Raw genomic sequence first — 27,637 nt, forward strand, 5'->3', positions numbered from 1 at the left:
GCCTGTATTTGGCCAACAGCTGGTGCATCAGGAATACACTCCAGACTCTCCACCTCAGAGAGGAGTGCTGGCCCGGCTGGTTCTTTTTCTGCCCAGCAGCAAGGGATCAAATTTTCCTTAATTAACAGCCTCTGAGGATCCCACTTTGCATGTTCCAAACAAGGATACTTTTAGAGGCTGATGGTTTTCTCCTAGGATCCTCTGTGCTGACCAGACAGGCCACGTACCATCTTCAGGACAGACACTGTGTCCCGAGTGTCAAGTGTTGAGCAGGATGCTTTCCAGTCTTTCCTACAGACTCCAGAAAAGCAGGCAAATGGACTTGTCCATGTTCACATGTCCAAAGCAAGGACTGGAGAAGAGGAGGAGGAGGAAGAAGCTTAAGCATTTCTAACGCAGAAAACAGAGAAGAGAGGTGGGAAGCAAAGGCAGACTGAGGGTGGAGGGCCAGCTTAGGCAGTGGCATGATGGAGGAGATGGGCCAGGCTGGTCTGTGATTGCTGAAGGTGCTGCTTGTAGAGACTGGACTTGAATTCAGCACTCGGGGCCCAGCTTGGTGAGACTCAGGATCACATGCTGAGACTGAAAAACACGAGCCATGACCCAGTGACCTCAAATTGGGAGAGAGCAGGCACACACAATCAATATTTCTGCTGTACCTGGTACGTTGGCCAGTCTATCTTCAGGCATGTTAAGGGAACACACTGGGTCTTTGAGAGGGAGGGATGAAGCCCTTTAAACTGGAATCGAGGGGCTTTCTGCAGAGAAGGTGTGTGGAGAGGGAAAGATGCCCAGGGAGCATCTGAGCAGCGGAGATCTGAGCCTCAAGTGGAAGCCATGGAAACTGCATTCCACTAGGCAGTAAGAGGCTGTGGAAGATTAGACAGAGGTTACACAATTGAAATTGGAAAAACCCATGGAAGTCCAATGGGTGGATGTGCAACCTGGACCCTCATTCTAAGTTGGCTCACCCTGTGAGGATGGTGGATGTGGGAGCTCTGTCCCATTTGATGTACACACTAGACTACAGCAGCACAATCTTTGCTTTATTATTCTTACAACCTTTTTTCTTTTCTGCAGTCCTTCAACATATCCCTCTCTGAATCTTTGCTTTACTATTTGCACATGAGTTTCTACCTCTACCACAAAGTCTCCTGAGACAAAGTAAACCAGAGTGGAGTGAGTTGTTGGTGCCTTGAGTACATTCCCCCCTCCTGGAGGTTTGGCCCTCCAGGGTCAGGGCCAACTCATATGATGCAGCCATCTGTCATCAGGTCTGCTCTGCTAATCTTACTCAGGTCCTGTGGGAATGCACCCTGGTCAATGAAGCCCCTGCCTTGCTACAGCCCTTCCTGCTGGCTTCCCACCTCTCCGGCAGCAGCCTTTCCTTGCTGCTCCTAGCATGGAACCTGAGACTCAATGTTTGAAGGGAGATGGGGGCTGCAGGTAATGCAAGTGTATGATCAGGTAAGCAGAACCTTAATCTACATTAGTAGGGACTTACAGGGTGCAAGCTGCTGCTGTGCAGAGGTCAGTACTGAGCTTGTGCTATTGTCTTCAGGCAGGACCTGCTGCTGTGGGCACGGGCTGCCATCCTTCCTCGTGGGAGCTGCAGCTCACCCCCAGCTCGCTCAGTTACCCAACAAGGTCACTAAAGAGAGCAGTTTCCTGTTGCTCTCAAATATCTTGCTAACCTCTCTGTAGGTGTGAGGTGTGGGTTGGTTACATAGAAAAGATTCATCAAACAATTGATCAAATTGCATTTGCTCAGGAGCCAGCAAGCTGCTTGCACAGCCTGGATCTGGGCCCTTTTGAGTGCAGTTTTGAGATCCAGTTACACATGGCTATGCTTTCACTTTCTCCATGGTCTAAGGTGCCTTCATAGCAGGGAATGGACCCAAACTACGTGCATGAAGGTGACTCCAACCTGAAGGTTCCTTTACCACAGCCATGTGGTGGATGAGACAGGAGAGCTGGGGCAAGGACAGACAGAACGGTGAGCGCTGACCAGCAAATCTGGAGCCATGTCCCTTATTGTGTCAGAACTGGTCTCTGTGGTGGAATTCATCCAAATGCTTGTCACTGCCATGCTCCTTCCCAGCATGGAATCTGGGCCCTAGTCCTGGACTAGGGGCCGCAACCAGTCAATGACCTGCAAAGACGGGCATCTCTCACTCTCTCAGGGGTGGGAGGTGTCTGCATCAGACTAGTGACAGAGATCCCCTATGCTAGGCCTCAGTTTTATGATTCAATATTTGAGCCTGGATGATTATCTTATCATTGACTTCTCCACACCCATTTCTCTGGCTTGGGGCAGGACCATTCTTGCTGTGGAGGGATAATTCTTTGGGACCACAAGGATGTGCCACAGAGAAAGGCACAAAAGACATGAAAGAAAGAGGAGGCTCTGTGATGTCATATCTGGGCCCTGGGGATTCAGATTGTGCCTGTTTAGCAGAGGAAGGCTGAGTACCCCACTTTCAGTACAGTGGGCCCACTTTGCCTCACTTCCATGCTCCACACAGGACCCATGTGTCCAACTCCATGGCTGGGCTGTCACATCCCACAGAAAAAAAATACTTCAAAGTAGTGTTCCAGACCTCCTCAGGGACAGAGCAGAAGGTGATGGTGGAGAAATCCATGTGTTTACACAGATATTGATGCCACCAGGGAGCCTGGGTAGCTAAGCAGCCAGAGGTACTGCCTCCCTGGTCAATGGAGGAATGCAAGCAGGAACACACAGGGGACTTGAGAAGAGGAATACCCCTAGGTGAGAGCTAGAGGTCTGGCATGTCACTGTGCCACTGAAACTACAGTTGGAGTGAGTGCAGACGTGACCTCAGCTCTAGCATTTCTTGACTTCCAAGCACTTTACACGGAAATCCTGATACTCTTCTGAAGCAGGGCTTCCGCTTGCCTATTGCAGGTCTGGTGAGCAGCTCTCTATAGACAGAGGACAACCCAAATGCCGAGCTGAGGCCAGAAAGTCCTTTGTTTTAGCGTGGGAACTCCCCACAAGGAGCAGGCGATGTTTCCCCGGACACAGAGAGCACAGCGGAGCCGTGCAGTTCTCGCCGCAGCTCGGGAGCTTTCGACTCGCACGGGTGTCGCTTGCTCTGCAGATGGAGCGATGCGCACCAGGGTCGCTGCCCGTCACCGGGGGACGAGTGTGACACGCGGAGTGCGGGGGGGGCCGAGCAGTGTCGGGGCCGCGGGGAAGCAGCAAGAGGGGGCGTTTCAGGACACCCCCCCCTTCCCCCGCTTCCACCCTGACCCGGTGCGTCTGCGGGAGGCCCCGCGGTCTTCCCGGCCCCGCGGCGCCCGAGCCCGCCGGTCTCACGGAGACCCCGCTCCGAGCTGACAAGGCTCCAGGGCCGGGAAAGGGGGAGTCCCGACCCTGCCCAGCGGTTGCTCCCTCCGCGCCCTGTTCGGCGGCGGGCGGTCTCCAGACACGGCACCGGCACAGCACGGCGCAGCCCCGGCATGGGGCGGCTAGTGCCTGGCCAGGGCCGGTCCGTCGGGGCGCTGGAGCTCTCCCTTCGCCACCGTCCCCGGGCCACTCCCCGCGGGCTCCGCCGTCAGGAGCAGCCGAGAGGGCCGGCTCGGGTCCGGCTACGGGAGCCGGTGGTGCCGGGGCGGAGCAGAGCCGGCTCGCCCCGTCCGTGGGCCCGGACCCGGGCCTGGGCCCGGAGAGGGCTGTACCGAGTGGCGCGGTCCCGTCCCGTCCCCACAAAAGCACCCTTGTCCTGGCCCCGTAATTGCTAATCATCAATCACCATTAATAACAGCTGATGAGGCGGGAGGGGGAGGTGCCTTCCCAGGGGCCGGCCGTGCCGGGGGAGCGGGGCGCCTTGCCCCGCCGGAGCGGGCGCTGAAGGAGGAACTCGACCGTGATGTGCAGAAGATGGATGAGAGCAGAGGGCGACACCCCCGCCCGCCTCCCCTCTCCTCCTCCCCCCTCCCCTCGGCGGCCCGGCCCGGCCCCCCCGCAGCGGGGCGGGCGGGCGGCTCCGAGCGCGCCTCCACTCCGCCGCGCCGAGCCAGCGAGCGGGCGGGCGGGCGGCAGCTCTCGCCGGGCGCCGGAGCCCACGGGAGGCGGAGGGCGCGGGCCGGGGCCGGGGCCGGGGCCGCGGCAGCGGCGGGGCCCGGCGGCGGCGGGATCGCGGCGAGTTGGCGGCGGCCCGAGCTCGCCGGAAAGTTGGTGCCGGCTGAGCCGGAGGCGCCCGCTCGCCATGCAGAGACCCGGCGGCCAGGGGACCGCCTTCTCCATCGACTCGCTCATTGGGACGCCGCCGCCGCGCTCCGGGCACCTGCTCTACACCGGGTACCCCATGTTCATGCCGTACCGGCCGCTGGTGCTACCGCAGGCGCTGTCCCACGCCCCGCTGCAGTCGGGGCTGCCGCCGCTGGCCCCGCTCGCTTCCTTCGCCGGCCGCCTCACCAACACCTTCTGCGCCAGCCTGGGCCAGGCCGTGCCCTCCATGGTGGCGCTCACCACCGCCCTGCCCAGTTTCTCCGAGCCCCCCGACGGCTTCTATCCGCCGCAGGAGCTGCCCCCGCCGCGCGCCACCCCCGACGCCGGCTGCCGGCGAGGCGCCGACGGCCTGGAGGCGGAGGAGCTGCCCCCGGGCCGCGACAAGGGGCCGGCCGAGCCGCCGCTGCACTTCCCGGACCCCTTCCCCGGCCTTGCAGGTAAGAGCGGCGCGGGCCCGTCCTGCCCGGCGAAGAGCGGCCGCCCCGCCTCACCCGGATCCCCGCAGTCCCGGGGAGAGCTGCCCGGGTTCTCTCCGCTGTCCGAGCGGCACCTGGGGAAAGGCGGTCTTGCGGCCCGGAGCTCGCCAGGACGGGAGCCGCGGAGCGGAGGTGCTGGGGGCCGGGGCGCGGCGGGCAGGACGGCGGGGTCGCCACGGGTCGCGGCGGCGGGACCTGCCCTCAGCTGCACTCGGGCCGAGCCGGGAGGACCGAACCGATTCCCCTCCGTCCCAGGCCTGGTCCGCAGCGCCCACAGCTTTCGCGGATGGGAGTCAAACTTCGCTTGCCTCGGCCGGGCCGCGGGGCAGGAGGGGCGGGAGAGCGGCCGGTCCTGGGGGACGCCACGGCGGGACTGGAGCGCCGAGGCCCGGAGCCCCGGCCGGACCAGCTGCCTGGAGCTCTCCGAGGTCCTGGCACTCGGCCCGGGGCGAGTGAGGTGGAAGGTGGCGGGGAGTCCCACGGCTCGGTCCGCAGCCCTCCCCGCCCGCACCGATCTTGGTCCCGGTCCCCGTCCCGGTCCCGTTTGGTGCGGCGCGGAGCTGCGCCTTGTCCCCAGCATGATGCCGCGTCCCGGGCGGGTGCCTCCCGGCGTCGCCGTGCTGCGACTACCGTCTTTTCAAAGTTTTCTTTCTAAAGCAGGGGCGACGGTGGAGCAGGTCCCGCTCCGAGGCGGCCACCCGCAGCCCCGCTCTCCTCCGTGCTGGCCGCCACGCCCGCCGTCTCGGCACCGGCTCAGCCCGACGGCGCGGGCAGGCGGCAGCGCCCCTCCCGGGACCCTCGGTGCGGCCGGGAATGGCTCCCGTCGGGGTCCTCGCCTTTGTGCGCTGCGGCCGCTCCCCGAGTACAGCACCAGCCTCAGAGACTTGTTGCTCCGTATTTCTCAGCCAGGTCCAGCACTCACCTCTTTCCCCTCGGGTCCTGCAGCATGGGGCGTGAGGGGTCCCTGCGGCAAGACCCAGACGAGCCAGCTGCTGCTTCTCTGGCGCGGCCTCTCTTGAGCTGTCTCCCCTGGCCACTCCTGAAATCCACCTTTGTCTCACAGGCTTCTTGGCATGGGTGTGTGCTGAGAATCACTGCTGCTTCTTGCAGTGCTTGGCTGTTTGTTCTCCATCCTCTCTTTAGTCTCTCCTGGGTAAACCCAGATGTCTTCCTTGCCCTGCCTTGTTCATCCCTCAGATGAGCATTTCACTCACTCAAGTACCCCTTAGAACTCGCACCCCAAGTAGGACAATGGGGGCATTTTACCTCCCCCTTGCCTTTATGGGTTACTGGGGTATTGGGTGCTCCTCCAGTGCTCACCAGCCTCTGTGCTGAATCAAAAGCCCTGTGCGATCTTACTTTTTTTGAGAAAGTCTTGCAGAGAGCAGCTCTGCCCTGGCCAAAACCAGGTCTATACGACCTTATCTTTCCAGTCTGTGAGCAGATGAACTCCATTGTGCTTCATCTCCCTCTGTGGCTCCTCCATAACTGAGCCAAATATGTTCCCTCCTCCCAGGGGACTCAGATGAACTGTCTCAGACTGTGGCCACTTCTGAATCCAAGAAATTCTACCTCTATGACTTTTCCTGTTGCAATTGGATCATATGATGGAAGGGAAGATGTCTTGCTACTGCTGTTCATCCCCTGCTGCCTCTGAGCACTGGGCTTGCTCTGGAGTCATGAAGGATGCTTGTCCTCCTGCACAGGCCCATGTGGACCCAGTTCTGTGGGATTTGTCAGACCAAATGTGCCCACCTTCTCCTTTACCTATTGTTTGTCCTGGCTGTACCAGACAAAACTGGAGATGGACGTGGGGTTTGTTTTACAACCATCTTAGAGGAAACTCAGGAAGGCTGCTGTGAGCTTTTTCCCAGTATTAAGGAATAGAAAGATGATTCATGTCAAAAGGAATCATCAAAAACTATCTGTAATGCAGTTTTCACTCACATCCAGTCCGTGGCCCCGGCCAAAAGCAGTTGTCCAGGGAGGAGCAAGAGAGCACAACCTGTGCAATGCTCAGTTCTAAAATGATACTTTCCTCACATCCAACCATCTGCACATTAGGGACTTCCTGTACCAAGTGTTGTTTCTGTATATTTAGTAAACTTTGACCAGTTTGTTTTCTGTGGCCTTATCTCCCCTGGAGTCCACCAGAAAGGAGGGATAACCTTGACATCAGCCACATCAAGATGGTAAGATGTTCCACAGATTGTTTACCTGCAGAAGAAACTTGTGAAGAATAAATGCCTCCTTTTGATTGTTTTGCTGACATTAAGTGACTTACACTCTGGAATGACTGCCTCTGTCCCTAGGCTTTGTTAGTATCTCCATCGTGCAGGTCTCTATGGACACAGGATCAGTTGCTTCCTGGATCAGCAAAAGGGATCAATGCACTATTTTGGGGCTTCTCTCTGCATCCACTGGGTTTGAAACTTGCTTCCAGCTGTTGCCACCCTTCTTGAGCAGGGAGAAGCATGTAGGGAAACTGGTGGTGAGAAGCAGCAAAGCTTGAAGTCTGGTTTATTTCTACAGCTGCCACAAAGACATGAACCCTGGGGTAAGGGTACTTAACATCCCTAGCTCTCCACACCTCTTGTGAGAGCAGGTTTGTTCCTGAGCTGTACAGATCTCCTCTGAGATTCAGGCAGTAGTCTGAGACTCTTTCTTGGTTTGATGTAGTGATTGCACATTCAGTTGGGGACAGGGTGAAGTTTCTGTTGTTCCTGTGTGTGCTTACCAACACAGGGCTCATTACAACACCCATTCCTGATCCAGGTCTTCCTGATCCTGCTTGAATAGCTTTGTCACCTGCGACACCTAAGTCTCCTCACCATGCTTTCCACATCCATAATGATAGAATCACAGAATGGTTTGGCTTGGCAAGGACCTTTAAAGGCCACCTAGTCCAAACCCCCTGCCATGGGCTGGGACATCTTCAACTAGATCAGGTTGCTCAGAGCCCTGTCTGACCCGGCTTTGAGTGTTGCTGGGGATGTGGCATCCACTACTTATCTGGGCAACTTGTGCCAGTGTTTCACCACATTCATTGTGAATAATTCTTTCTTATATCTAATCTAAATGGACCCTCTTTTAGTTTAAAACCATCACCCCTTGTCCTATCACAAGGGGCCCTGTTAAAAGTCTCTCTTTGTCTTTCTTATAAGCCCTCCTTAAGTACTGAAAGGTTGCAATACGGTTTCCCTGGAGCCTTCTTTTCTCCAGACTGAACAACTCCAACTCTCTCAGCCTGTCCTCACAGCAGAGGTGCTCCAGCCCTCAGTGCATTTTTGTGACCCCCTTTGGATTCTCTTCAATGTCCTTGACAAGATCAATGAACAGCTATGACTTTGTGAAAAGCAAACCAGTGAGTAAGGCCTATTCTTCATCTACTACTTCTCGTTGATTTTTCAGTCATGATACTTTGCTTTGTGACAGCTTCATGTTCAAAGGCCTTGAAAGTCTCAGTATAGCCCCACCACACAGGTGGGATCCCTGCCTTCATTCCTTCCTTGCTGGGGACATAGTAGGTGACTAACAGACCAATATACCAATTTCCTTTGTGAAAACATCTGATTTAGATTCTGTTATCAAGCAGTTCCGAGTTCCTTACTGCAAACCCAGCTCTTTTATAAGACACAAATGTGAGAGTGCTAGAGACCATTTAAAATTTGGAGTCTGGTTCAGAAGAGAGTATTCAGAGATAACACCTGCTTTACAAGCCATCATGTTGCTCAGCCTTCTTCCAGTCTCCTGGGGCACAGCCTGGGCTGACAGGAGCAAACTGTCCTACCAGCACTCTTTGCTGGTGTGGCTGCTGGGATGCCATCTGCCATCCCTGGGGAATTGCAGTGCCAGAGCAGGACCTAAAGAGCCCTTGGGGAAGACACTGAATTCCTCATAAGAGCTCTCTTACCTTGTCAGGCCCCATACTCCACCAGAGAGAGATGGTACACAGAAGCAAAAGCTCTTCTTTTCTTCAGCAAAGTGCTTGCATGAGCCTGTGCAACGGCAGCCAAAGTGCTCCCTGCCACCTGCTGCTAATCCTCAGCCCCACAAGCATAAATTCTCTGGGTCTTTACCCTCTATGCACATGGGAAATCTCTTCCCCTGCTCCCTATCCTCAGGAAGAAAGAAATCACTCTGCAGCAGTATAGAGATGATGTTCTTTCCCACTGTAGGAAGCAGGAGGAGCGGGGAGAAGATTCCAGATCTCCAAAGCCACCCACCTGCTCTCAGGAAGCCACAGGCTTGCTGCAGGGCTAACAAGGGATGGGGGATCTCCACAGTCACCAGACTACCAGGAATGTCTTCTGGGTTCAAGTAGTCTCTTGCAGTTCTGTTTGTGTATTTAAACCCTGCACTGTCAGGCTTTGAGGGCTGTTCTGCCTTTCCCACTGAGATGATCCAGTGGCCCAGGTTGCATGTGCCAGTACCTGGACACTGCTTAGAAGTTTGGAGAGCTGCTGCTCCTCCTTCTGCATGTTGGATTATATAGAGTGGCAGTGCTTCAGGACAACTCCTTCCAGCAGTGATTACTGCTCTTGGGTCAGACAAAGAATTTTCTGGTCTATTCTAGTCTCAGCATGACAGAAAAGCTTCTTCACCTGCTTGTGCATAGCTCTGGGCCCTCCCTTCATGACCTCTGTCTATGGCCGAGAACATCTCACTTTGTTCGAGTCCTTCTACTATGAAAGTGACTGTCTTGCAGACCTCTTTTCCCCCCTCTATCTCCACCATGTCTTCCCTTGCTCCATGGCTGTTTAATCATTCAGGCAGCAGTTTGGGACACAAGAAGCTTGCAAGGAAGAGATTCATACCCCGGTACCCTATCAATGTCCTCACAGGCAGCTGAACAGAGGTGTCTGTGGTGATCCAAGCACTGCATTCTGTCTGGTGGCCTGGGATGAGATGCTGTCTGTTGTGTGGTGTTGACAGGCTCTGTCCTGCCCCTCTGCCCACTGCTGGGCATAGCTGAGCCCTGAGCATTGGCTGCCTCAGCACCTTGTTCGCTGGCCACACAGTCTGCTGTGGTGTGTCCTTGGATTAGGGAGGGAGAGCCAGAAGTGGTCCACCCCATGTCCTGTAGAGCCCTGCAGAGAGGTTTGCTGGGCTGGAGCTGGCTCTGGATGCTGTTTCCAGGACAGTTCTGCGGCTCTTGGCTGGCTATTTTCTGAACGGCATCGATGGGAGGGCTGAGCTGAGAGACGAGGTATGGGCGTTCTTTCCAATGCGAAGGTCCAGACCTGGAAGTGTTGTGATGTTCTCTGCTAGACTGAGACCGCGATGCTGCTACGGCTGGGCCGTGGGATGGGGCACCTGCTGAGGGGATCAGACGCCGGGGTGGCCGCCGGGTCTGTCGGTGCTGACCCTTGCAGCCGGGCAGGCTGCGGGGAGCAGGGCGCTGGGGTCCGCGAGTGTAGCGGCTGGCGCTGCCCGCAGCAGGACCCGGTGCAGGGCTGCTGCTGCTGGGGCCGGAGTCGCTGCTTCGCCCGCTCCGGGGCTGCGGGACGCGGTAGTGACGAGGTCCAAGACTGCGGGAGGAGCTGCAGCCTCCCGCCGAGGGTGCGGGGAGAGCTTCCCCCGCGGCTGCGGGGGCTCTGGGAGCCGAGGGACCCCGGGCGGGACGGGGTGCGGGCGGCGGGGCGGGGTGGGGTGGGGTGGGGTGGGGGCGGCGGGCCGCGCCGGCGGACACTGACGCTGTGTGCCCCGCAGACGGGAAGGCGTACAGCTCAGACGAGGAGAAGCTGGAGGTGAAGTCGGCGGCGACGCCGTGCAGCGAGCGGGAGGAGGAGAGCTCGGCGGGCGAGAGCGAGGAAGAACCCTTCCTGGACGGGGCAGCTGCCGGCACCGCGCTGGGAGCCAAGGGCAAGGGCAAGGGCGGCCCCGCCGCCGAGCAGCCCCCGCCGGGCTCCGGGGCTGGGAAGAGCCGCCGGCGCCGCACGGCTTTCACCAGCGAGCAGCTGCTGGAGCTGGAGAAGGAGTTCCACTGCAAGAAGTACCTGAGCCTGACGGAGCGCTCGCAGATCGCACATGCCCTGAAGCTGAGCGAGGTGCAGGTGAAGATCTGGTTCCAGAACCGCCGCGCCAAGTGGAAACGCATCAAGGCTGGCAATGTCAGCAACCGCTCGGGAGAGCCTGTCCGCAACCCCAAGATCGTGGTGCCCATCCCGGTGCACGTCAATCGTTTCGCCGTGCGCAGCCAGCACCAGCAGATCGAGCAGGGCGCTCGGCCCTGAGCCCGGCGGAGCTCCCGGACCCTGGGGCGGGTGGCGGCGGCGGGGAGGGGGCCCGGGCGCCCGCTCCCACTCCTGTGTACATGTCCCTTATTTATTCCGTGTAAACTCTGTACATACGGCAGCGTGTCCTTCTGTCCGTGCCACGGGGGGTGCGGCCGCCTGGCCCTCGGGCCCTGGCCGCCCGCCGGGCCGGGCTGAGCCGGGCCGGGCCGGGCCGGGCCCGCGCTGCCGCTGGCGCCCGCCCATGTATAGCTGTGATTTCAATAAATTATTTTCTATGGAGCAAGACCACGTTCTTCCTCGCTGCACGGACGGGGGTCCCGGGGCCCCGGCCTGGCGCGGGCAGAGAAGGGGAACAAGGTAGGGAGAGGGATGGGAACAGGGACAGCGAGAGGGACAGGGATACGGGCAGGGGCAGCGGGCGGCGGGCGGCGGCGCCCACCCCAAGGGGCGGCCGCGGAGGTCGGGGAGGGCGAGCGGACGGGGAGAAGGGAAGGCTCCGGGGCTCACCCGCCTCTAGGCCGGTGCCGGTACCGGGGCCCGAGGAGCCAGAGGCTGTGCGAGCAGCAGCGGTGGCCTTGCGGGCTCCATTGCATCCGCTGCTGTGCCGGTGCCGAGACGCGGGAGGGAGAAGAGGAGGGGCCGGGAAGCGCCCGGGAGCATCCCCAGGTCGGCTTTCCCGCCGGCGGAGCCGGGGCCAGGACTGGTTCGGGACTGCCTCCGCAGCTCACCCCGGGGTGGGGGAATGTGTGGGCTGCTGCAGACTCCCAGTACCGCTGCAGCCCTTGCCCTGGTCCGGCACAGGCGGTTCCCTGGTGCTGAGGCCCTGGGACAGGAGCAACAACCAAAGGGGCTCGCACATCCAGGCCAGCCATTCTCTGCTCTTGAGAGCTTCCACAGCCAGCCATCTCAGATACTGAGCCCAACCCCAGAACCCCATGAAGATCCAGTTTTGCACAGGGCACAGCTGCAATCCCAGTCAACAGCACAAGGGCTATGTGGTTCCCTGGGTGTCCAGCCTTGGGAACCTCTGCTCTGGTTTGACAGTGAGTCCATGGGGCAAGGGAGCTCCTATGCCTGTGCTGTGGTAGCAACACCCATGGCAAAGCCACCAGAGGTTCCTGGAGAGGGGGAAGGCTCTCTCCAAGGTTTTGCTGGGGCATCAATTGCTCAGAGGTTTGATAGGGAGTTTGGGTCACAAAGGGTCCAACCAGCCATTGGCACCTTCCCTGGGAGACACAGCTTGGGAGAGCAGGAAATATCCCTGACAGGCAGAGCTGACTCCACCTTCCTGGGCGCCCTCCCTGATGCCATAGCAAGGGCTGGGTCTCTATGCTGCCTGGGGAGCAGTGCTCCCTCCCCATGTCCCTTCCCTCTTTGGCAGGTACACTCTGTTCACCTGGAGTGTGAGGTCCAGCTGAGTCCTCCTGCAGTGCCCTGAAGCTTCAGAGCACTGGGGGTGGCTGTTCCTGCCCCTTGGTTTTTGGCTCCAGTTGGCTTGTGTGGCCAACAGACACAGACACAGATCAGAGCAACCATTTGGAGAAAGCTGTGCTTCTAGATGTCCTTGGTGGGTGCCTCTTTCCACAGAAATATTTGCTGCAGGTCCCGAGACAGTTCTGCAGGATCCTTTCAGGATTTGGTTTCTCAGCACAGCTGGCTTCCACTGCAGGACACCTGCCTCTGTCCCTGCACCACTGACCTGGAAACAAGAAAGTATCCTCAGGAACTGCCTGGCCTGGTGTTGCTCACAGCATCCCCAGCATGGATTTGTCCTGTTCAGGTAGCAACACCTGCTGGCATTCCCTCTGGATCAGGGGAGTAAAAGTCCTTTGGCAGCAGCCCCCAGTGCCCTGCTCTGAGGAAAACTGTCAGCTCCCTTTTCAACAGGCTAGGTTAGAGCTGCCTGTACCTGCACCTCTTCTCCCTCCTCAGGTGGGTGTTGGTCTGAGACAGGGACTGAGCTGTGCTACGTGGCAGCAAAGGGGACACAGCTGTTTGCAGCGACTGCAATGGCTCTTGCACATGAACTGTACTCATGTCTTTGTGTGGGAGGGCAGGAGGCAGGGTAAAGCCATTTTGCAGCTACAAGTAGGGCTCTGCCACTACAAATGTGTCCACATGAGGGGTCTGTGCCACTGCAGCCGATCACAGCACAGCAGTGCACATTAACCACAACACTCCAGAAAGTGTCCACAGATCTAGGGTTGGGGCAGTGATATTGAAAGGAGTCAAGTTTTGTTTTAAGGTCCAAGAAGTCCCTTATTCCCACTGGGCATTTCTAACTGACACTGGCTTGATATGTCCTGCCCCGGTGGCAGCGCTGGTTTATTGTGTCTTTAACCCACCTCCCCCACTGTACAGGCCACTGCCCACCCGAAATCCGTGTGCAGAGTACTCCCGCTCCATTGCATGCTCATCCACCGACTGCCGCTGAGGTGGATACAACACCTACAGTTTTCAGCTGCGTGGAAGATTTTTTTGTTTTTGTTTTTGTATTAGACCAGTCCCAGAGCCCATACGCACTGCAGCCCTACAAACAGCCATGTTAAAATCCCCACAAATGCTGCAGAGGTGCAGCTCTGTGTACTGCTGCTGGAGGTGACAGACTCATGCTGTCACCAGCGCTGCTGGAGAGAGCTGCAGAGCAGCAGAGTGTTCCTGGTACCGAGCAGAGCGGAGCAGAGCTCCTTGTGAACCCTGAGCATTGTGACAGCTCTGGTGCCTCCTGCACAGCGGAGAGCAAAGCACTGCACAGTGAGCATGGTGCATGGCACTGCCCACACTGCACGAAGCAGCTGTGGTCCGTCCCCAGAGGGGAGAGCTATGGGGGCCCCCATGAGCTGGAGCTCTGGGTGCTGTGTCAGACTGGGGTTGGTGGGAGGACAGCCGCAATGAAAAACTGGGCAGTAAAGACAGACCTGGGGCAATTGAGCCATGAAGCTGGATGGGGCCTTGGAAGGTCTCTGCTCCAACACCTGCTCAAAGCCTGTCCCATTCAAGATGCTGAAGAACTTGCCCATCTGACTTCCAGTATCTCCAAGGGTGGGCAACCCCTCCTCTTCGGGCCCCTGTACCACTGTCCAGCCACCTTCTTAGTATGTTTTTCTCCTTGCATCTGTTTGGAATTTCCCGTCTACCAGCTTCTGGCTGTTATTCTGTGTGCTGGAGTAGGAACTGGTGGGGAAGGAATGCAAACACACAGGCTGGTATGCATGTACATGCGCGTGTACATGGGGCACACGGGCACACACGTGTGCACACAGATACAGGTGCAGACACACAGAGAAATACATACGGTGTGTATGCATTTATGGACATGTGTTTGTTTATATAAATATGTTTATATACATATATATATGCATTATACACATATATACATGCATTCATATGAACAAGGCTTATTTGCCCTAAGAACGGCAATTTCAGCATTGACAAGGGAATTCTCCCTACCCAAACCTGTCCACTTGTTTAGCTGTATGGTGGTTCTTAAAGAAGTGGGAAAGGAGCAGGGATTGCATTGCACAGAGTGTTTATTCACTCAGCACAACAAAGCTGGTTCTCAGCATTCCCAGACAAGGTGCTTGTATGAAGATGTGATGGCCCACAATATGGTGCTGGTGTTATTCATTAGCCAGTGGCTACAGGGATAGCTCAGGTGTAGGAGAGAAACAATGGGCAGGAGAGAAACAATTTCCCAATGGCTGGCACCTGGGAAGGGTCATGATCTCCCTCTGACCACTCCCCAACTCCTTTGCACCCTGTCCCCACCAGCCAGGCTGGAGCTGCCCACAGGGCTTTGGAAGTCCCTGTGCTGTGGGCATCTGCCCGGAGGCCTGACAGCCATGAATGGGCACAGACAGGGTGCAGGTGTTGTAGTGGCGTGTGTTGGTGCTGCACCTTAGTGAGCACAGGCCAAGGGAGCTCGGAGCTGTCACACCTGTGCCTTTTCTCCCAGAGGCAAAGCTGACTGGACACATGAAGGGACAGCCCTGTGGCAGGATCTCTGCTCTGGCCATTTCTCCTGAAGGCACCTCTGCATGTACTCAGCATGTGATCCCAGCAACCTCAGGCTGGGCGGTGCTGCCCCATGCCCTGCTGCTGCCCACCTACAGATCCCCAGGAGGCTGTGCCTGCTCAGCTGGAGCTCCAAGAAGGCCTGTGGGGCTTCAGTTTTAAGTTGTACCCTGTGGGCCTTTTTCTGGCTGTGCCCAGGCTCTCTGGGAAGTGCTGCAAACCTGTGGTCTGGCTGGTTCCCAGCCTTAGGCTGCATATCGTGGATTTACTCATGGCACGAGTCTGCATCCCTGGCTCCTGTCTTGTGGCACCCACCTCCCTCCCCCTTGCTCCAGCCTCAGCTCGATGGTGTGAGTGCTGCTGGCTGCCTGGGGTGGGGTCCTCATGGTGCTGCCACGGAGCTGCAGTGGTCACTGCTGCTGCTTGGGGCCAAATAACACAGGGACAGTCCCACTGTGCTGCTGCCCTGGCATGGTCCTCTGGTGTACAGCAGAGCAGAGGGCTGGCCAGTGCCCTCCCTGGCATCAGCCTGAACACAGACACTGGACTCCTGCTCCCAAAAACAGACACAGTGCCCCTAAACACAGACACACAGCTCCTGCCCCTAAGCATGGACACAGCTCCTGCCCCTAAACATGGACACAGCTCCTGCCCCTAAACACAGACACACAGCTCCTGCCCCTGAGCACAGACACAGCTCCTGCCCCTAAACATGGACACACACGTCTTACCCTGAACACGGACATGGAGCTTCTGCTTCAGCCCGTCCTGGCCTGGGGCCACATTGGTCACCTTGGCACCCAGATGTGCTCCAGCATTGGGGTAATGCTGGGCTGGGGCAAGGCAGGACAGGGCACGAGTGGTGCTGCTGGTGGGGTCTGGCCCACTGCGGGGTGGAGGCTCCTTGGGATGGTGTCAGAGCCTGCAGGGAGCTGGTGGAATTCCCTGCCCCAGGGTGCCAGCAAAGGGGCATCACTGGGATCCCCAGCACCTGTTTGCAATATGCAGGCAGCAGCAGGGCACAGGGCCTGTCTCCACAGGGCTGTGTGCCCACAGCAGTGCCACTGCCAGCAGGACCTGGCCAGGGCTCTGGGTGCCTTGAGGGGACTGCACCCCCCACAAGTACTGTGTGGGCCGTGGGGAGCTGCTCGGGGCTGTGTGGCCCCAGACCCTGGATGTTGATGATCTCCGTGGGTTCCTTCCAGCTCAGGGTATTCATGGTTTTGATTCCAGAGCTGTCCCCGCGTGGCTCCTGGTGGCCTGGTCATCGCTTACAGCCCCGACTCCAGCCCCAGTGCCACAGGCAGAGTGTGGGGGCAGGCGAGGGGTCTTCTGGGGTCAGAGCTGGGTCCAGGCAGGGCACCCGGGGGCTTGGGGCAGGGCTGGGATGGGAAGGGAGGCGCCAGGGCTGGGTAGGGCGGGATCCCGCGCGGGAGATGATGTATGGGCAGATGTATCAGATCGCACAAGATAAACAAGCAGTGAATTTCATCAGGGCCCATCATGGCTTTAATTTGGCTGCCTAATGAGTCAGATCCAGCCGCGCAGATAAAAGTTGTCAGAGCCGCAGCCCTAATGAATTTCTTGCCACTTGTAATCAAGGCAGCTTGTCTGAGGGGGATGATTAATGGGCCCCAGAGGAGCTGCCGTCCCTCGGCTTCCATTCCCGCTAATGCAGTCGCCAGGAAATTAACCAAACCCAGCACTGGGCTGGGGCCAGGGCCGGTGTGGGGACACCCATGGGCACCACGAGGGGATGGGAATGAGGGGTGACATGGGTGCAGGGGCCGGACTGGAAGTGGGACCAGGACCAGGACCAGAGCCAGGACCAGGATGAGGATGATGACATGGGCACACGCAGCCGGAACACACCAATGAGTGGAGGGGCTGGTGGAGGGGCTGGGGCCACTGTCTGCAGACCCCAGCAAGACAGCCTCTGCCACAGGAGAGGCACAAGGAGGAGGCAGCAGGGGTTTGACAGGGGTAGCTGGGGTAGCTGTAGCAGGTGGGGGTGTCCTGGCACCTCCCTTCCTTGCAGCACTGCCACACAGGCTTGAGGCCCAAGGCCTATGCCCAGTCCCAGTGCAGCAGAGCCTGGACCCCAGCACAGACACTGCAGCCCCAAACTGCAGTTTGTGGTGTGGCCTGGGGTGCACCCTGGAACTGCCAGCACTGGGGCTCTGCTCTGCCCACAGCTATGAGAAGCATGCAAAGTTAGGGCTGGCAGAGCAGACACACGGCTCCCTTCACTGCTCACGGGTCTGCCTGTGCCTTGGGACGCGATGACACACAGTATTCTGTAGCCATAGCAGACTCCTCACTCGCCCTGGCAGCCCATCGCTCCCTGCCCATCTCTGCCTTGCCCCATCCCAGCTTCACACTCGCTGTCCTGTGCACAGGGACCAGCTGGCCCAGCATTCCTGCCCTGCATGTCCCCTCTCCAGCACACCCCTCTGTTGTGCCCATCTCCCATCCCACCAGAGCTGTGCATTCCTCTGGGGCCATGTTCTGGCATTGTCCCTCAGTGCCCAGGGTTGGCACATCTCCCCTCAGCACTCTGCAATGTTCCAGGGGCCCGGTTTGGCACAGGACTGCTGTTATCAGAGTCTGAGCCGGAGGAGAAGAGGCTGAACGTTTGTCAGTGTGAGATGGAGAGTCACCAGACCCAAGTGCAAACCAGGGCTGCACCGGAGGCCCCAAAGGCAGCACACTGAGACGCTGGCCTGGCAGGAGGGGGGTTGCTTTATTGGCCTTTATCTCCTTGGCTGCAGATAACACACACAGGGCAACTCATGGAAAAGAAACCGTATATACAGAGTGTCCATATAAATATTTCCAATGTACATTTTATACACAAGTGACAGAGACATTCCATAGCAGTGTCCAAAGCCTTGGGGTTCCAGCATTCAGCTAGAGGCTTGACCCCAATCCAAAGAGAGACACTCCTCTCCTCTCCTCTTGCTCAGCTGGAGACCAGCCCCACCTGGGCAGCAGCAGGAGCCAGCGGGAGGCTCTGATGGAGACACTGTGTATGGCTTGGAGCTTGGAGCTTTAACCTGGAAGGACAGTGACTCTACAGACAGACAGACAGACAGAGCTGGGGATTCCGAGGTGACCATCCTCTTCACCCTCAAGGTCACCAGGTAGGCTGGGGAGGCCTTTGTCCAGGGGCTGCGCTGGGGAGATGCCACCCTTGCATCAGTGCATGGGGAGTGGTATCGGTGCGTGCATCCCTCCTGCACCGGCCAGAAGCAGAGGAGCATGGGGGTGCAATGGAGAAATACGCACCTCCTGCTGCTCCCCACCTCACCACTGCACTGGGGAGCGTGGCAAGGCCAACACGGATGGAGAGCTGGAAGGAAGTGTCCAAACTGACCTGCCTGAGGGCGTGGGTGCAGCCATCAGCCTCCCTGGTACTGCTGTGTACGGGGGGGCTACACACCTGAACTGTCCCCAGCCCCTGCTTTATCTACAGATGTGTGTGATGGGGGGGCAGGAGAAACTGCCCCCCCATCCATGTACCGGTCATGAGAATGGGGTGCACTGGAGCCACCCCAGGGATTATGCGGGAGCCCCTCCACAAGCTGACAGCACTGGGTCTGCACAGCTGCACAGTGAGAGGTGGCTGGAACCAGCGCAGAGGAGCAGGATGCTGGCTCCCGGCTGGCTCCCAGCCTCCTCTTGGCTGGAACAGGGGTTCTGGTGGGGGCAAGCACCGCGGGGGCCTGTCTGTGCTGCTCTCAGACCCATTCCTGCGGCCCTGGTCCCCGGCAGGGCTGGAGGGCAGCTGTGCGGCAACCGGAGGGCCCATGCAGGGCTAGACCGTGCTGGGGCTGGCGCTGAACTCAACCGGCGCCGTGGCGCAGGCGTTGTTGTTGGCATTGGTGTTGCGGCGGGGCAGGCTGGGGGTCAGCGTGACAGCGCTGTCGCTGGGGCAACCGTGCTGCAGCAGGATGTCGATGCACTCCTGGCTGCCAGCTCGCCGGGCATAGGCCAGTGGGGTCAGGCCCCGAGCGTCCCGGCTCTTCACATCCACTCCGTACTGCACAGGAGAGAAGCAGCTGGTCAGTGGTACCAGAGTACCGTGTGCCCATGGGCATGGGAGTGGCAAGGAGCAGAGGGTCTCTGGGGTAGGCAGGAAGAGGGAGCTAGGAGGGTGGGCAGGGACAGGGAGCCAAGAGAGTGGGCAGGTCAGCACCAGTGGGCATGTGGGAGAACCCATGGAAGCAGGATGGATAAAGGGTTCCTTGTGCCCTGGTAGCAGGGAGGTGGGGAAGCACTAGGATAGCACCGGAAGCCCTGTGGTAGGGGCTGCAGGTTCTGTCTTACCCAGATGAGCAGCTGCGTGAAGACTACATTGGCCATTGCGCAAGAGAGATGCAGTGCTGTGCGCCCATCTCCATCTCCGTAGGTCTCATTCACTTCCTCCTTGGTGCCATGGGCCAGGAGTGTCACCACGAGGCGCAGGTCATCCTCCACCACGGCCCGCAGCAGCTGCTGCCCCAGCGGGATGTCAGACTGGGGCAGTGGGGCCAGAAAGAGCTTCTGCTCATACTTAGCCCGGATCCAGCGCTCCTTCTCCTCCCTGCCAGACAGGACATTGTCACTGTCACAGTTGAGACAACTTGCCTGGGCCCCGTGCACAAAAGGACATGAGTATCAGCACTGCCACGTGAACATACTTGTGTGAGCAGTGAACATCTGTCACACCAAGGTATGTTCTGCATAGCCCCTGCCGTGCCTCTGTGCCCACAGCTGCCACTGGGGCTCTGTCACCCCACTCTGGACACCTGCCTGTCACCTGCTTGACCTCCTTACAGCCCCCTATGGACACTGTATGCTTACGTGTATGCCTATACAGCAGCAGCATCTTGCACCCAGACCCCACACCTGTCCCTGTGCACCTCCCTGCTGGAGCCCCTCGCACCCCAATGTTGTGTGCCCCTGCCGTGGCAGCACAGGGACCGTCCCTATCCCGTGCCTGTGTGGGGCCATGGCCAGTGGCAGGAGAAGGTTAGTGCTGCACACGCCAGCCCAGTGCCACGGGAGGCACCTTATCGCTGCCGCCGTCTCGCCTGGTGCAAACAAAGGCGGTGTCCGCGTCCGTCCCGGCGGGGCCGCGGGGCCGGCGGATCGATGTGCGCCGTCCCGCCGCTATCTGCTGCCTTTCTATCCATCTGCATCTGGCGGGCGGCCATCAATGCCCTGCGCCGAGCATGCTCACTGCCGCCGCCCCCTGACCCGCGCTCCGCCGCTGATAAGCCACAGAATGGGCTCTCGTTGGGATGAGTGACAGGAGAGTGGCTCCGATAGGGACAGACAAGGGCCTGAAAGGGACAGACCCTGGAGACCTGCACGACGCTGCCAAGCCATCTCTGTTAACCCCTTCGGCTTTGCAGCCAGCCTCAGCTCTCAGTCACCGCATGGCTGTGGCCGCCATGGAGCCCCACTGCCCCACCAGGATGGCAGGAAAGGGTGGCCAGTGCCTCGCAGGCGAGCAGGACCCCCAACACTGGAGCATCTTGAGGAATCCTGCCTGCCTCAATGGCTGCTCCCAACCCCCTGTAGTGTCCCCCAGCCCTCCTGATGTGGTTCCCAAGAAGCATCTCTGGGGTTCACCACCTCCCTTACCGACTGCTCTCAGGCGTGGGCTTGGGGTACCCCTCCACCATTCCCTCCCAGACAGCGTTTGCAAGTGCGTTGCCGATGGCCGTCATGACCATAAGAAGCTCGCTAGGCCAGTCATCCAGGTCCAGGGAGCGCACACGGGACAGGTGGGTGCCCAGGTTGCGATGGATCCCGGAGCACTCGATGCACATGAGAGCGCCCAGGTTCAGACTGGCCCAGTCCGGATCTGAGGGCAGCAGGATCAATGGAGGAGAGTTAATACCTGCCAAGACTCACCAGCCTGTCTCCTGTGGTTCAGACTCATATTTGCAGGCACCTGCCCACCAAACCCTTCCCAGTTCAGTGTTCCTGGGAGGGGTGGGCACGGAGAGGCCATGACCTCAGGCTGGCCAGTGAGGGGTCATGGGCCAGTGTGGCAGGTGGGTCTGTACCCCAACCCCTAGGAGAAGGTCCACTGCAGGAGAGGACAGGACAGACACACAGAGCAGGTCTCTATGGGCTGAGAGAAGGGGTGACTGGGGTGGCTGAAGCCCCCTCCCCTCCTGGGTGAGCCCCCCGCCCACTGTAGCATCTCTTACTCGGTGCATCGCAGTCCACACAGAAGCTGTTCCCACGTGCGGTGCGGACGGCCTGCATGGCCTGTGCGTCGCCCTGGCTGCCCAGCCGAGCCTGCAAAGAACCCCACGACACCCCCTTCACTGCAGGCCAGCCACCCTACCATGCGTCCTGCACCCCTCCTAGTGTGCCACACCACACTCCATGAGGCTGGCCAGCATGGGGGCTCTGACAACAGGGTCTGGAGTGGCCAGGTGTGCACCAGAGAAGCAGGGGACAGTGGGTCAGAGTGGGGAGAAAGGGCAGAGATGTCCAGAAAGGGAATGAACCATGTAGGATCCAGCCACACAGGATGCAGAGTACTCCATGGGGCCAGAGGGGACAAGAAACCTGGGCGGAACTGCGTAGTCCCAGGGATGGGACTGAACTCTCCCTGGGAGCAGAGGGATCAAGACAGGCTTCAGTGTGGACGGACAGGCAAGTGTGGGACATGGAGGAATGTGACAAAGCAGATGCCAGAGAAGATAGAAGAGAAGTTGGCCAAGGCACCTTACCTTGTTTTTGCTGCTCTCACAGCCCTGCAGGCTGGCCAGGATCTGGCTCTCAATGGCCTGCACCCAGAGCTCCCGCTCCTCTGATGTTGAGGCTTCAAAGAGCCACGTCTGGCCTGTCAGCGACACGATAATGAACTCAAATGGCTCATCTGGTTCTGGAAGAGAAAGGTGTGCCATGACACAGGGCTGGGAAGAATGGGATGTGCCATGGGACAGATCCCTGCAGGTCACTGCCATCCCCAAATGGCCAAGTTGAGGCAGCAGCAGAGCCCAGGAGGCTGGGACAGGCAAGTGCCTGCAGAGAAGAATCAGAGCTCTGTGCCAAACCTCCCTCCCTCTGCCCCACACAGCTCCACTGGCTTGTGCCCTGTGTCCCACCCTCAGAGAAAGCTGCCAACCTCTGGAGCAGTGAAATCAGCTCCTCCACTAAGCTGGTGCCTGCAGACAGCCCCAGCACCAGGGCTCAGTGCCCACCCACGAGTGGCTCTGGAGCATGGGCCCTGCACACGGAGTGAGGTGGTGCAAGAAGGGCTGTGCAGTGGGCTCAGAGGCAGCTCTTCACCACGGCTTCAAAGGTGTTCTGCTCTGCTAACACCTGCCAGCCTGGCTCTGCCTCACACAGCCCCCCACGGGCACAGTTCATGGGGTGTCGTGTCTCAGCCTCACACCCAGCACCAGCATTTACCTTTTATTGCCAACTTCAGTAGTTAGTGCAGTAAATGACTTAACTAAGCGGGGCCTGAATGGAATGACTAATAAACGTTATGTCACAGCACACGCTTCAGCTCATAGCAAAATGATTTGTAATTACCTAATTAGCGTTATGCAAATAACACCCTCATCTCCATAATGTGCCTTCCCAGCTCTCTATTAAAAGCAGGGAGTCAACTGCTCAGCTCCAGAGACAGCACGGAGGCCGAGGGGCCTCCGGTCCACATCAAGGCAGAGCTGTGCTGGCCTCAAGCCTGGCAGGGTCTGTGCACACTGGGCATGACGTGGGGAGGTGAGCAGGGGAGTCTGGAGGGGTTTGAGGGAGGTCCACTCCTCTCCCTGACTTCTCTGCAGCACAGAAGTCCCTCACTGCAGAGGGAAGCGGCAGAAAGGCAGGGACTGAGGAGTGGCTGCAGCCCCAGTGAATGGCTGCAGAGACCCCTGGCTAGGTCCCACCAAGGGCATGGCCACCCTCAGCTACTGCAGGGCTGCCTGCGCCCATCTGAGCCAGGCTGTGTCCACGAATGTCCCCAGAACACAGTGCAGCCTTGGGAAGTTTCCTTAGGAAAGCCAGGTCCGTTGGGCATGGTGGCAGAGCACAGCCCTTCATCCTGGGCTTGTGGTCAGCACCTGCACTGACAAGTCCCAGGCTTGGAGAACACCAGTGCTCATGAACTGCTGCGGGAACACAAGGCTGGGTCTCCACATCATCAGAGCCTGGGGAGGATGGAATGACTCCAGCATGAGGGCTTGTCCTGGCTTGCCCTTCCCAGATAGGAAGGCAAGGCTCTTTTACTCATTTCACCCTAAATCAGCCTGGGACTCCTCTGGGGAAAGGTGCCTGCAACTGCCTCTCTCCTGCTGGAATGAGAGCCTCTGAGCCCTCAGGAGGATGACAGACTGCAGGGAGTGGGCAGTTAGCCACGCTACTGGGCTCTCCCCTCTCTGTGATGCATGGGTGTAACTGGGACATCCCACTTGTCCAGCACTTTGCCCTTTCCTGCACCTCTCAGCTGCAGGAGGGACCCCACAGTTACCAAGTCCCAGCTCAAGAACAAGATTCTTGGAAAATACACAGCTGCTAACTTGTGGATACTGGGAGAAGAAATAACCAGCCAACAGCCAGGCTAACAGGCATTGCCTCCTTGGCTTGCTGGCACCAGCCTCTGTGCGTGCTGCCAGACCCAGGCATGGGCAGGGAGCCTCCAGACTGCAGGGGAGCCAGGACCATCCCCCCACAGCCACAGGACTGGTGGCTGCCTGGGACCAAGTGCTGCCAGCCAGGAAGGAGTGAGCAGCAGCTCTCTGGGGCACAGGCTGCCCAGGTGCTGGATGGAGCGTCTGCAGACAGTGCTCCTGGAGGACCCTGACACACCAGAACAGGCCCTGTTCTGCTCAAACCTCATCCTTCCATGGTCTGAGCCACCTGTGGCTGCTGCCACTGTGTTGCAGAGCCCAAGCCAGCTGCCTGGACTTGGGAAACACTGGATGCACTTAAAGTCCTTCCTGCTGCTGAGCCCCTTCTGCACAGCAGGAAGCAGGACATCATGGTCAGCAGGACACAGCGAGGATTCCTGCTGTGGGCTCACGTGGCTGCATCCTCCTTGTTCCTGTCTCCTGTTTGCTGAGCACCTCCCCACCAAACAGACAGACAGGAATCCCAGCCCCAGCCTTCCTGCACATGTATGCTTCCCAGGGAAGCAAATGCCTGCTCTGCCTGCCCAGGGCTCTGGCGTAGGGCTCACTGCTGCTCCTTGAGGCACCATGCTGGGGCGGGGGGCTCCATGTGGCTCCCAGCACTCTGCTCAGGACATTCATATTAGGGCAGGAGGCTCCCTCCTTCTGGGAGAGAAATTTCTGGGGCTCCAACCTGACTCGGATGGACTTTCCCACTGTCACCGCTGAGGGACATTCCACAGCTCTGGGGCTGCCCAGTCCCAGCCGTGGGAGCAGTCCTAGTCCAACCAAAGCCCTGGCGCCAGCTCTGCAAGACACAGGACCTCCGTTCCCTTCCTTCTTTGTGCCTCCTGGATTCCAGCTTCAGGCCGAACAAAGGGCCTGTTGCTCTCGGAGCCCGGGAAGAGCTAACAAAGGACCACAGCTTTTCTGCTGCACTAAGGCAAACTCCCCACCTCATAGTGCAGGATGGCACTATGGGGCTGGATCCCTTTGGAGGCCTCAGCATAGCAGGACTACGACAGGAAAGTGTGACACTGTGGGATCACACCCCTGGATTCACACGTGAGGATCAGCAGAGTTGGGAAGGGAATCAAGGACTTGCTGTGCAGACCCACCTTCTGGGATGGTCTGGGACCAGTTCCTGAGCTTCCCAGGGCACCCATACAAGTTGGATCAGACTCGAGTCATTGTTTTAGGGAAAGCAGTGGGCATTCACAGCTTCTTCTGAGGAGAGGTACAGGTTCCCAATGTAGCAGGGCCATTTCTGGCCGGATGAAAGGGTAGCACCAAGCAGATGACATAAGCAGAACGCTTTAGACTGACTGCCTCTGCTGAAGCAGAGCTGGCAGAACTCCCTCCCCTGCCCCACACCTGGGCGGGCACAGACTCCTTCTCAGAGACCAGAGAAGTCCCAGGGCTTGTCAGCTCCAACTTGACAGGGCTGAGACTTCAGAGAAAGCCACTCTTATAGGAGCAGGGAGCCCTTCCCAGCTGCCTCCGAGTGAGTGGCTACCGGGGGCCAGACGGCAGAGCCCGGCCCCCCAGCCCTGCAGCTGCCCCCAGCACACTGGTGGGAGCCCATTACACCAGCTCCATTAGAATTAGTGGGCAGTGGAAATGAGTGTGCTGCCTCTCTCTCTCTTGATGATTTTTTGATGATGTTTTAAAGACTGAGCTCCATGAAGAGTTGCTGAGCAGAGTTTGGTGTGAGCCGGCTCTGCTAATGGGTGTTAACCCCATGACCCCCCTTCCAACACTGCCCAGGAACAAGGGCTCTGAACAGGAGCAGGATTAGGGAGGGCATGGCCAGGAGAGCAGGGCCACATGCCACCCAGACCCCACCAGCAGCCAAGACGACTCAGGCAGGGACTGCAGTGAGATGAGCAGCCCCAGGGCAGTCACCCTCCCTCTGCCAACACTGCAGCCTTGGGGGGAAGCATCCTCAGGACAGCAGAGCAGCACCACGGGGCTGCCAAGAATGAGGGAATGGACATCCTGTGTGTCCGGCTGGGAGCCAGACCAAAGGGACAGCAGGAGGGAAGGGAAGTGCCCACCAAGATGCAAGGGAGCTTGCATCTGCTGCTCAAAGCAGTCCTGGCAGTGAGGTGCCCAGTGGAACAGTGTGTCCCAGCAACACCTGTGTGGGATGCCAGAGAGGAAAGGGAAGGGGAGCAGCAGTGACACGGAGTGTTGCTCTCACAGCTCGTGCCAAGTCCCCTCTCTATGCTCTGAGTGGGGGGGGAAGCACAGCTCTGAGCAGATGGGGTTGGGGGCTAAAAATGCCTCAGCTTCAATATGGGGCTGGGGCAGAGCTTGGTCCTGCTCTGCAAAGGGCTCTGGCTACACCCTGCATTGGTGCCCAGCCCAGAGACCCTCCTGCGGGGACCGTGACACGGAGCCACAGCAGCAGTACTTCCCACCTCCTTTTCCACAGACACCCTGCTTCTCCATGGAGTGCAGCAGGTCACCCCAGGCAGTGTGTTCCCCCAGGGAGCTGCAGTGGGACAGGCTGGCCCCATCCCTCACCCCTACCTGAGGTGTCCCCACACAGGTTGGGACAGCACTCTCAGAGCACAAGCAGCAATATAGGGGGGCTGCTCCCCTGTCCCAGAAGCACCAGGATACAAAGCAGCTCTGTGAGGACAGAGGATGGAACAATGTCCCTCTGGTCCCCACCCAGTGTGGCAGGACTGTGCTCCGAGCACTTGGACATGGCACAGCAATTCCCTCTCTACACAGAGCACTGGACAGAGCTCCCCCACACCAGCCCAAAGGCCCAGGGCAGCACTTTATTCCCCTGTGGGAAGGGGGAGTTCAGCACAGAGGATGGCAGGAGCATCTCCATGCCAGCACACCAGGCTCAAAGAGCCCTCCATGCCAGGCAGTTCCCCAGCTGGCTCCTTCCTGAGCAGATGGGTGCAGGAATAGTGTAGGACACCTTCCCTGCATCCCAGCAGGTCCAGCAGAGAGGAGCAGGATTCCACTCAACATTAGCAAAACAGGAAGCAGAGCTGGCACTGAGCCCCACTCTTGAAGTCTCTCTCTTGTCACCTCTGCTCTTCACCATCTCCCAGCCACATCCAGCCTCTCCCTGCATGCTGTCTTCCCACTCCCAGCCCTTCTCCCACTTTTTGCTGGCATAGTAGAAGTGCCTCCAGAGGCCCTGGAGAGTGGGTAGTCACATAGGGAGGAAGTGGGGGACGCCTCCAGCATGTGGGGCACATGGCAGGAACCAGGGGCAGGTCCTGTCAGACCTGGCCCACATCTCCGCTCTCTGGCTGTCAAGCCTGTGAGGAGGGTCCTGGAGCAGGGCAGCCAGCAGCCCCTGGCCTCGGGATGCTTGTTTGCAAGCTGTGACTGTACCACATCATTATGAGGTGTTTGGGATATCAACAAATTAGCAGGCATCTGGGAAGAGAAGGATGCAGCACCATTCGTAAATGTCAGCTCGCTACCTCCTCATTTTGCAGATCATTAAACCCAATATTCCCAACCTGTATTAGTGCGACGGGGACAGGCCCCTCCGCAGGGACAGCTGCCAGGAGAGCGCAGCAGGAACAGCACTATGGAGACCCCCCAGCGTCTGCTGTCCCAGCGCCCCCAGATCCCGGAGTGCCCCAGGCTGAGCTGGCACATCGCCACCAGGGATGGCATGGGGGATGGGGGCGGTAGCAGCGGGGGCTCAAGCGTGGATGGGCACACTGAGCTGTACAACACAGGGCATACAGTGGGGTCCCAACATGTGTTGCCCATGTGGGGGCACAACAACATGACACAGTGTGCCAGAAGGAGCAGGTGCTCCCAAGGGACACCACAGGTACACAGGGGTGTGCAGGGGGGTCATGTAAGGTCAAAGAGTGTTATTTCTGTGTACATGGTGGGGAGGATGCAATGTGGGGTGCAGCATGTGCACAGCAGGGGTGGGCCTGGGAGGTGGCAGACCGGCCAGCAGGGTGTGTGCAGGCATCAGGGCAGGGGTCACAGGAGGGAGGGCATGGATGGTGTGAGCTTCATGGTGTGAGCAGT

General features: G+C 58.7%; 2 protein-coding genes across 3 annotated transcripts in view; one reads left to right on the forward strand and one right to left on the reverse strand.

Moving 5' to 3' along the window:
* Positions 1–3,904: 3,904 nt before the first annotated feature.
* Positions 3,905–11,110, forward strand: GBX1 (gastrulation brain homeobox 1). Its single transcript, XM_069006105.1, is given in 3 exon segments — positions 3,905–3,954; positions 3,956–4,692; positions 10,444–11,110. Coding segments are annotated over 3 exon segments (1,311 nt in total). The 3' UTR covers positions 10,968–11,110.
* Positions 11,111–17,714: 6,604 nt separating this feature from the next.
* Positions 17,715–27,637, reverse strand: part of AGAP3 (ArfGAP with GTPase domain, ankyrin repeat and PH domain 3) — a 110,551-nt gene continuing 100,628 nt past the window's right edge. For both annotated transcript variants that reach the window (XM_069006107.1, XM_069006106.1), the window contains exons 14-18: positions 21,722–21,876; positions 21,191–21,281; positions 20,616–20,838; positions 19,314–19,569; positions 17,715–19,026 (exon numbers count right to left, since the gene is read on the reverse strand). In XM_069006107.1, coding sequence (XP_068862208.1) covers positions 18,802–19,026; positions 19,314–19,569; positions 20,616–20,838; positions 21,191–21,281; positions 21,722–21,876 — 950 coding nt within the window. In that variant the 3' untranslated portion in view covers positions 17,715–18,801. The remainder of the gene's footprint in view (positions 19,027–19,313; positions 19,570–20,615; positions 20,839–21,190; positions 21,282–21,721; positions 21,877–27,637) is intronic.

This window comes from Aphelocoma coerulescens, chromosome 2 (assembly GCF_041296385.1).
Source record: "Aphelocoma coerulescens isolate FSJ_1873_10779 chromosome 2, UR_Acoe_1.0, whole genome shotgun sequence".
Classification (NCBI taxonomy): domain Eukaryota; kingdom Metazoa; phylum Chordata; class Aves; order Passeriformes; family Corvidae; genus Aphelocoma; species Aphelocoma coerulescens.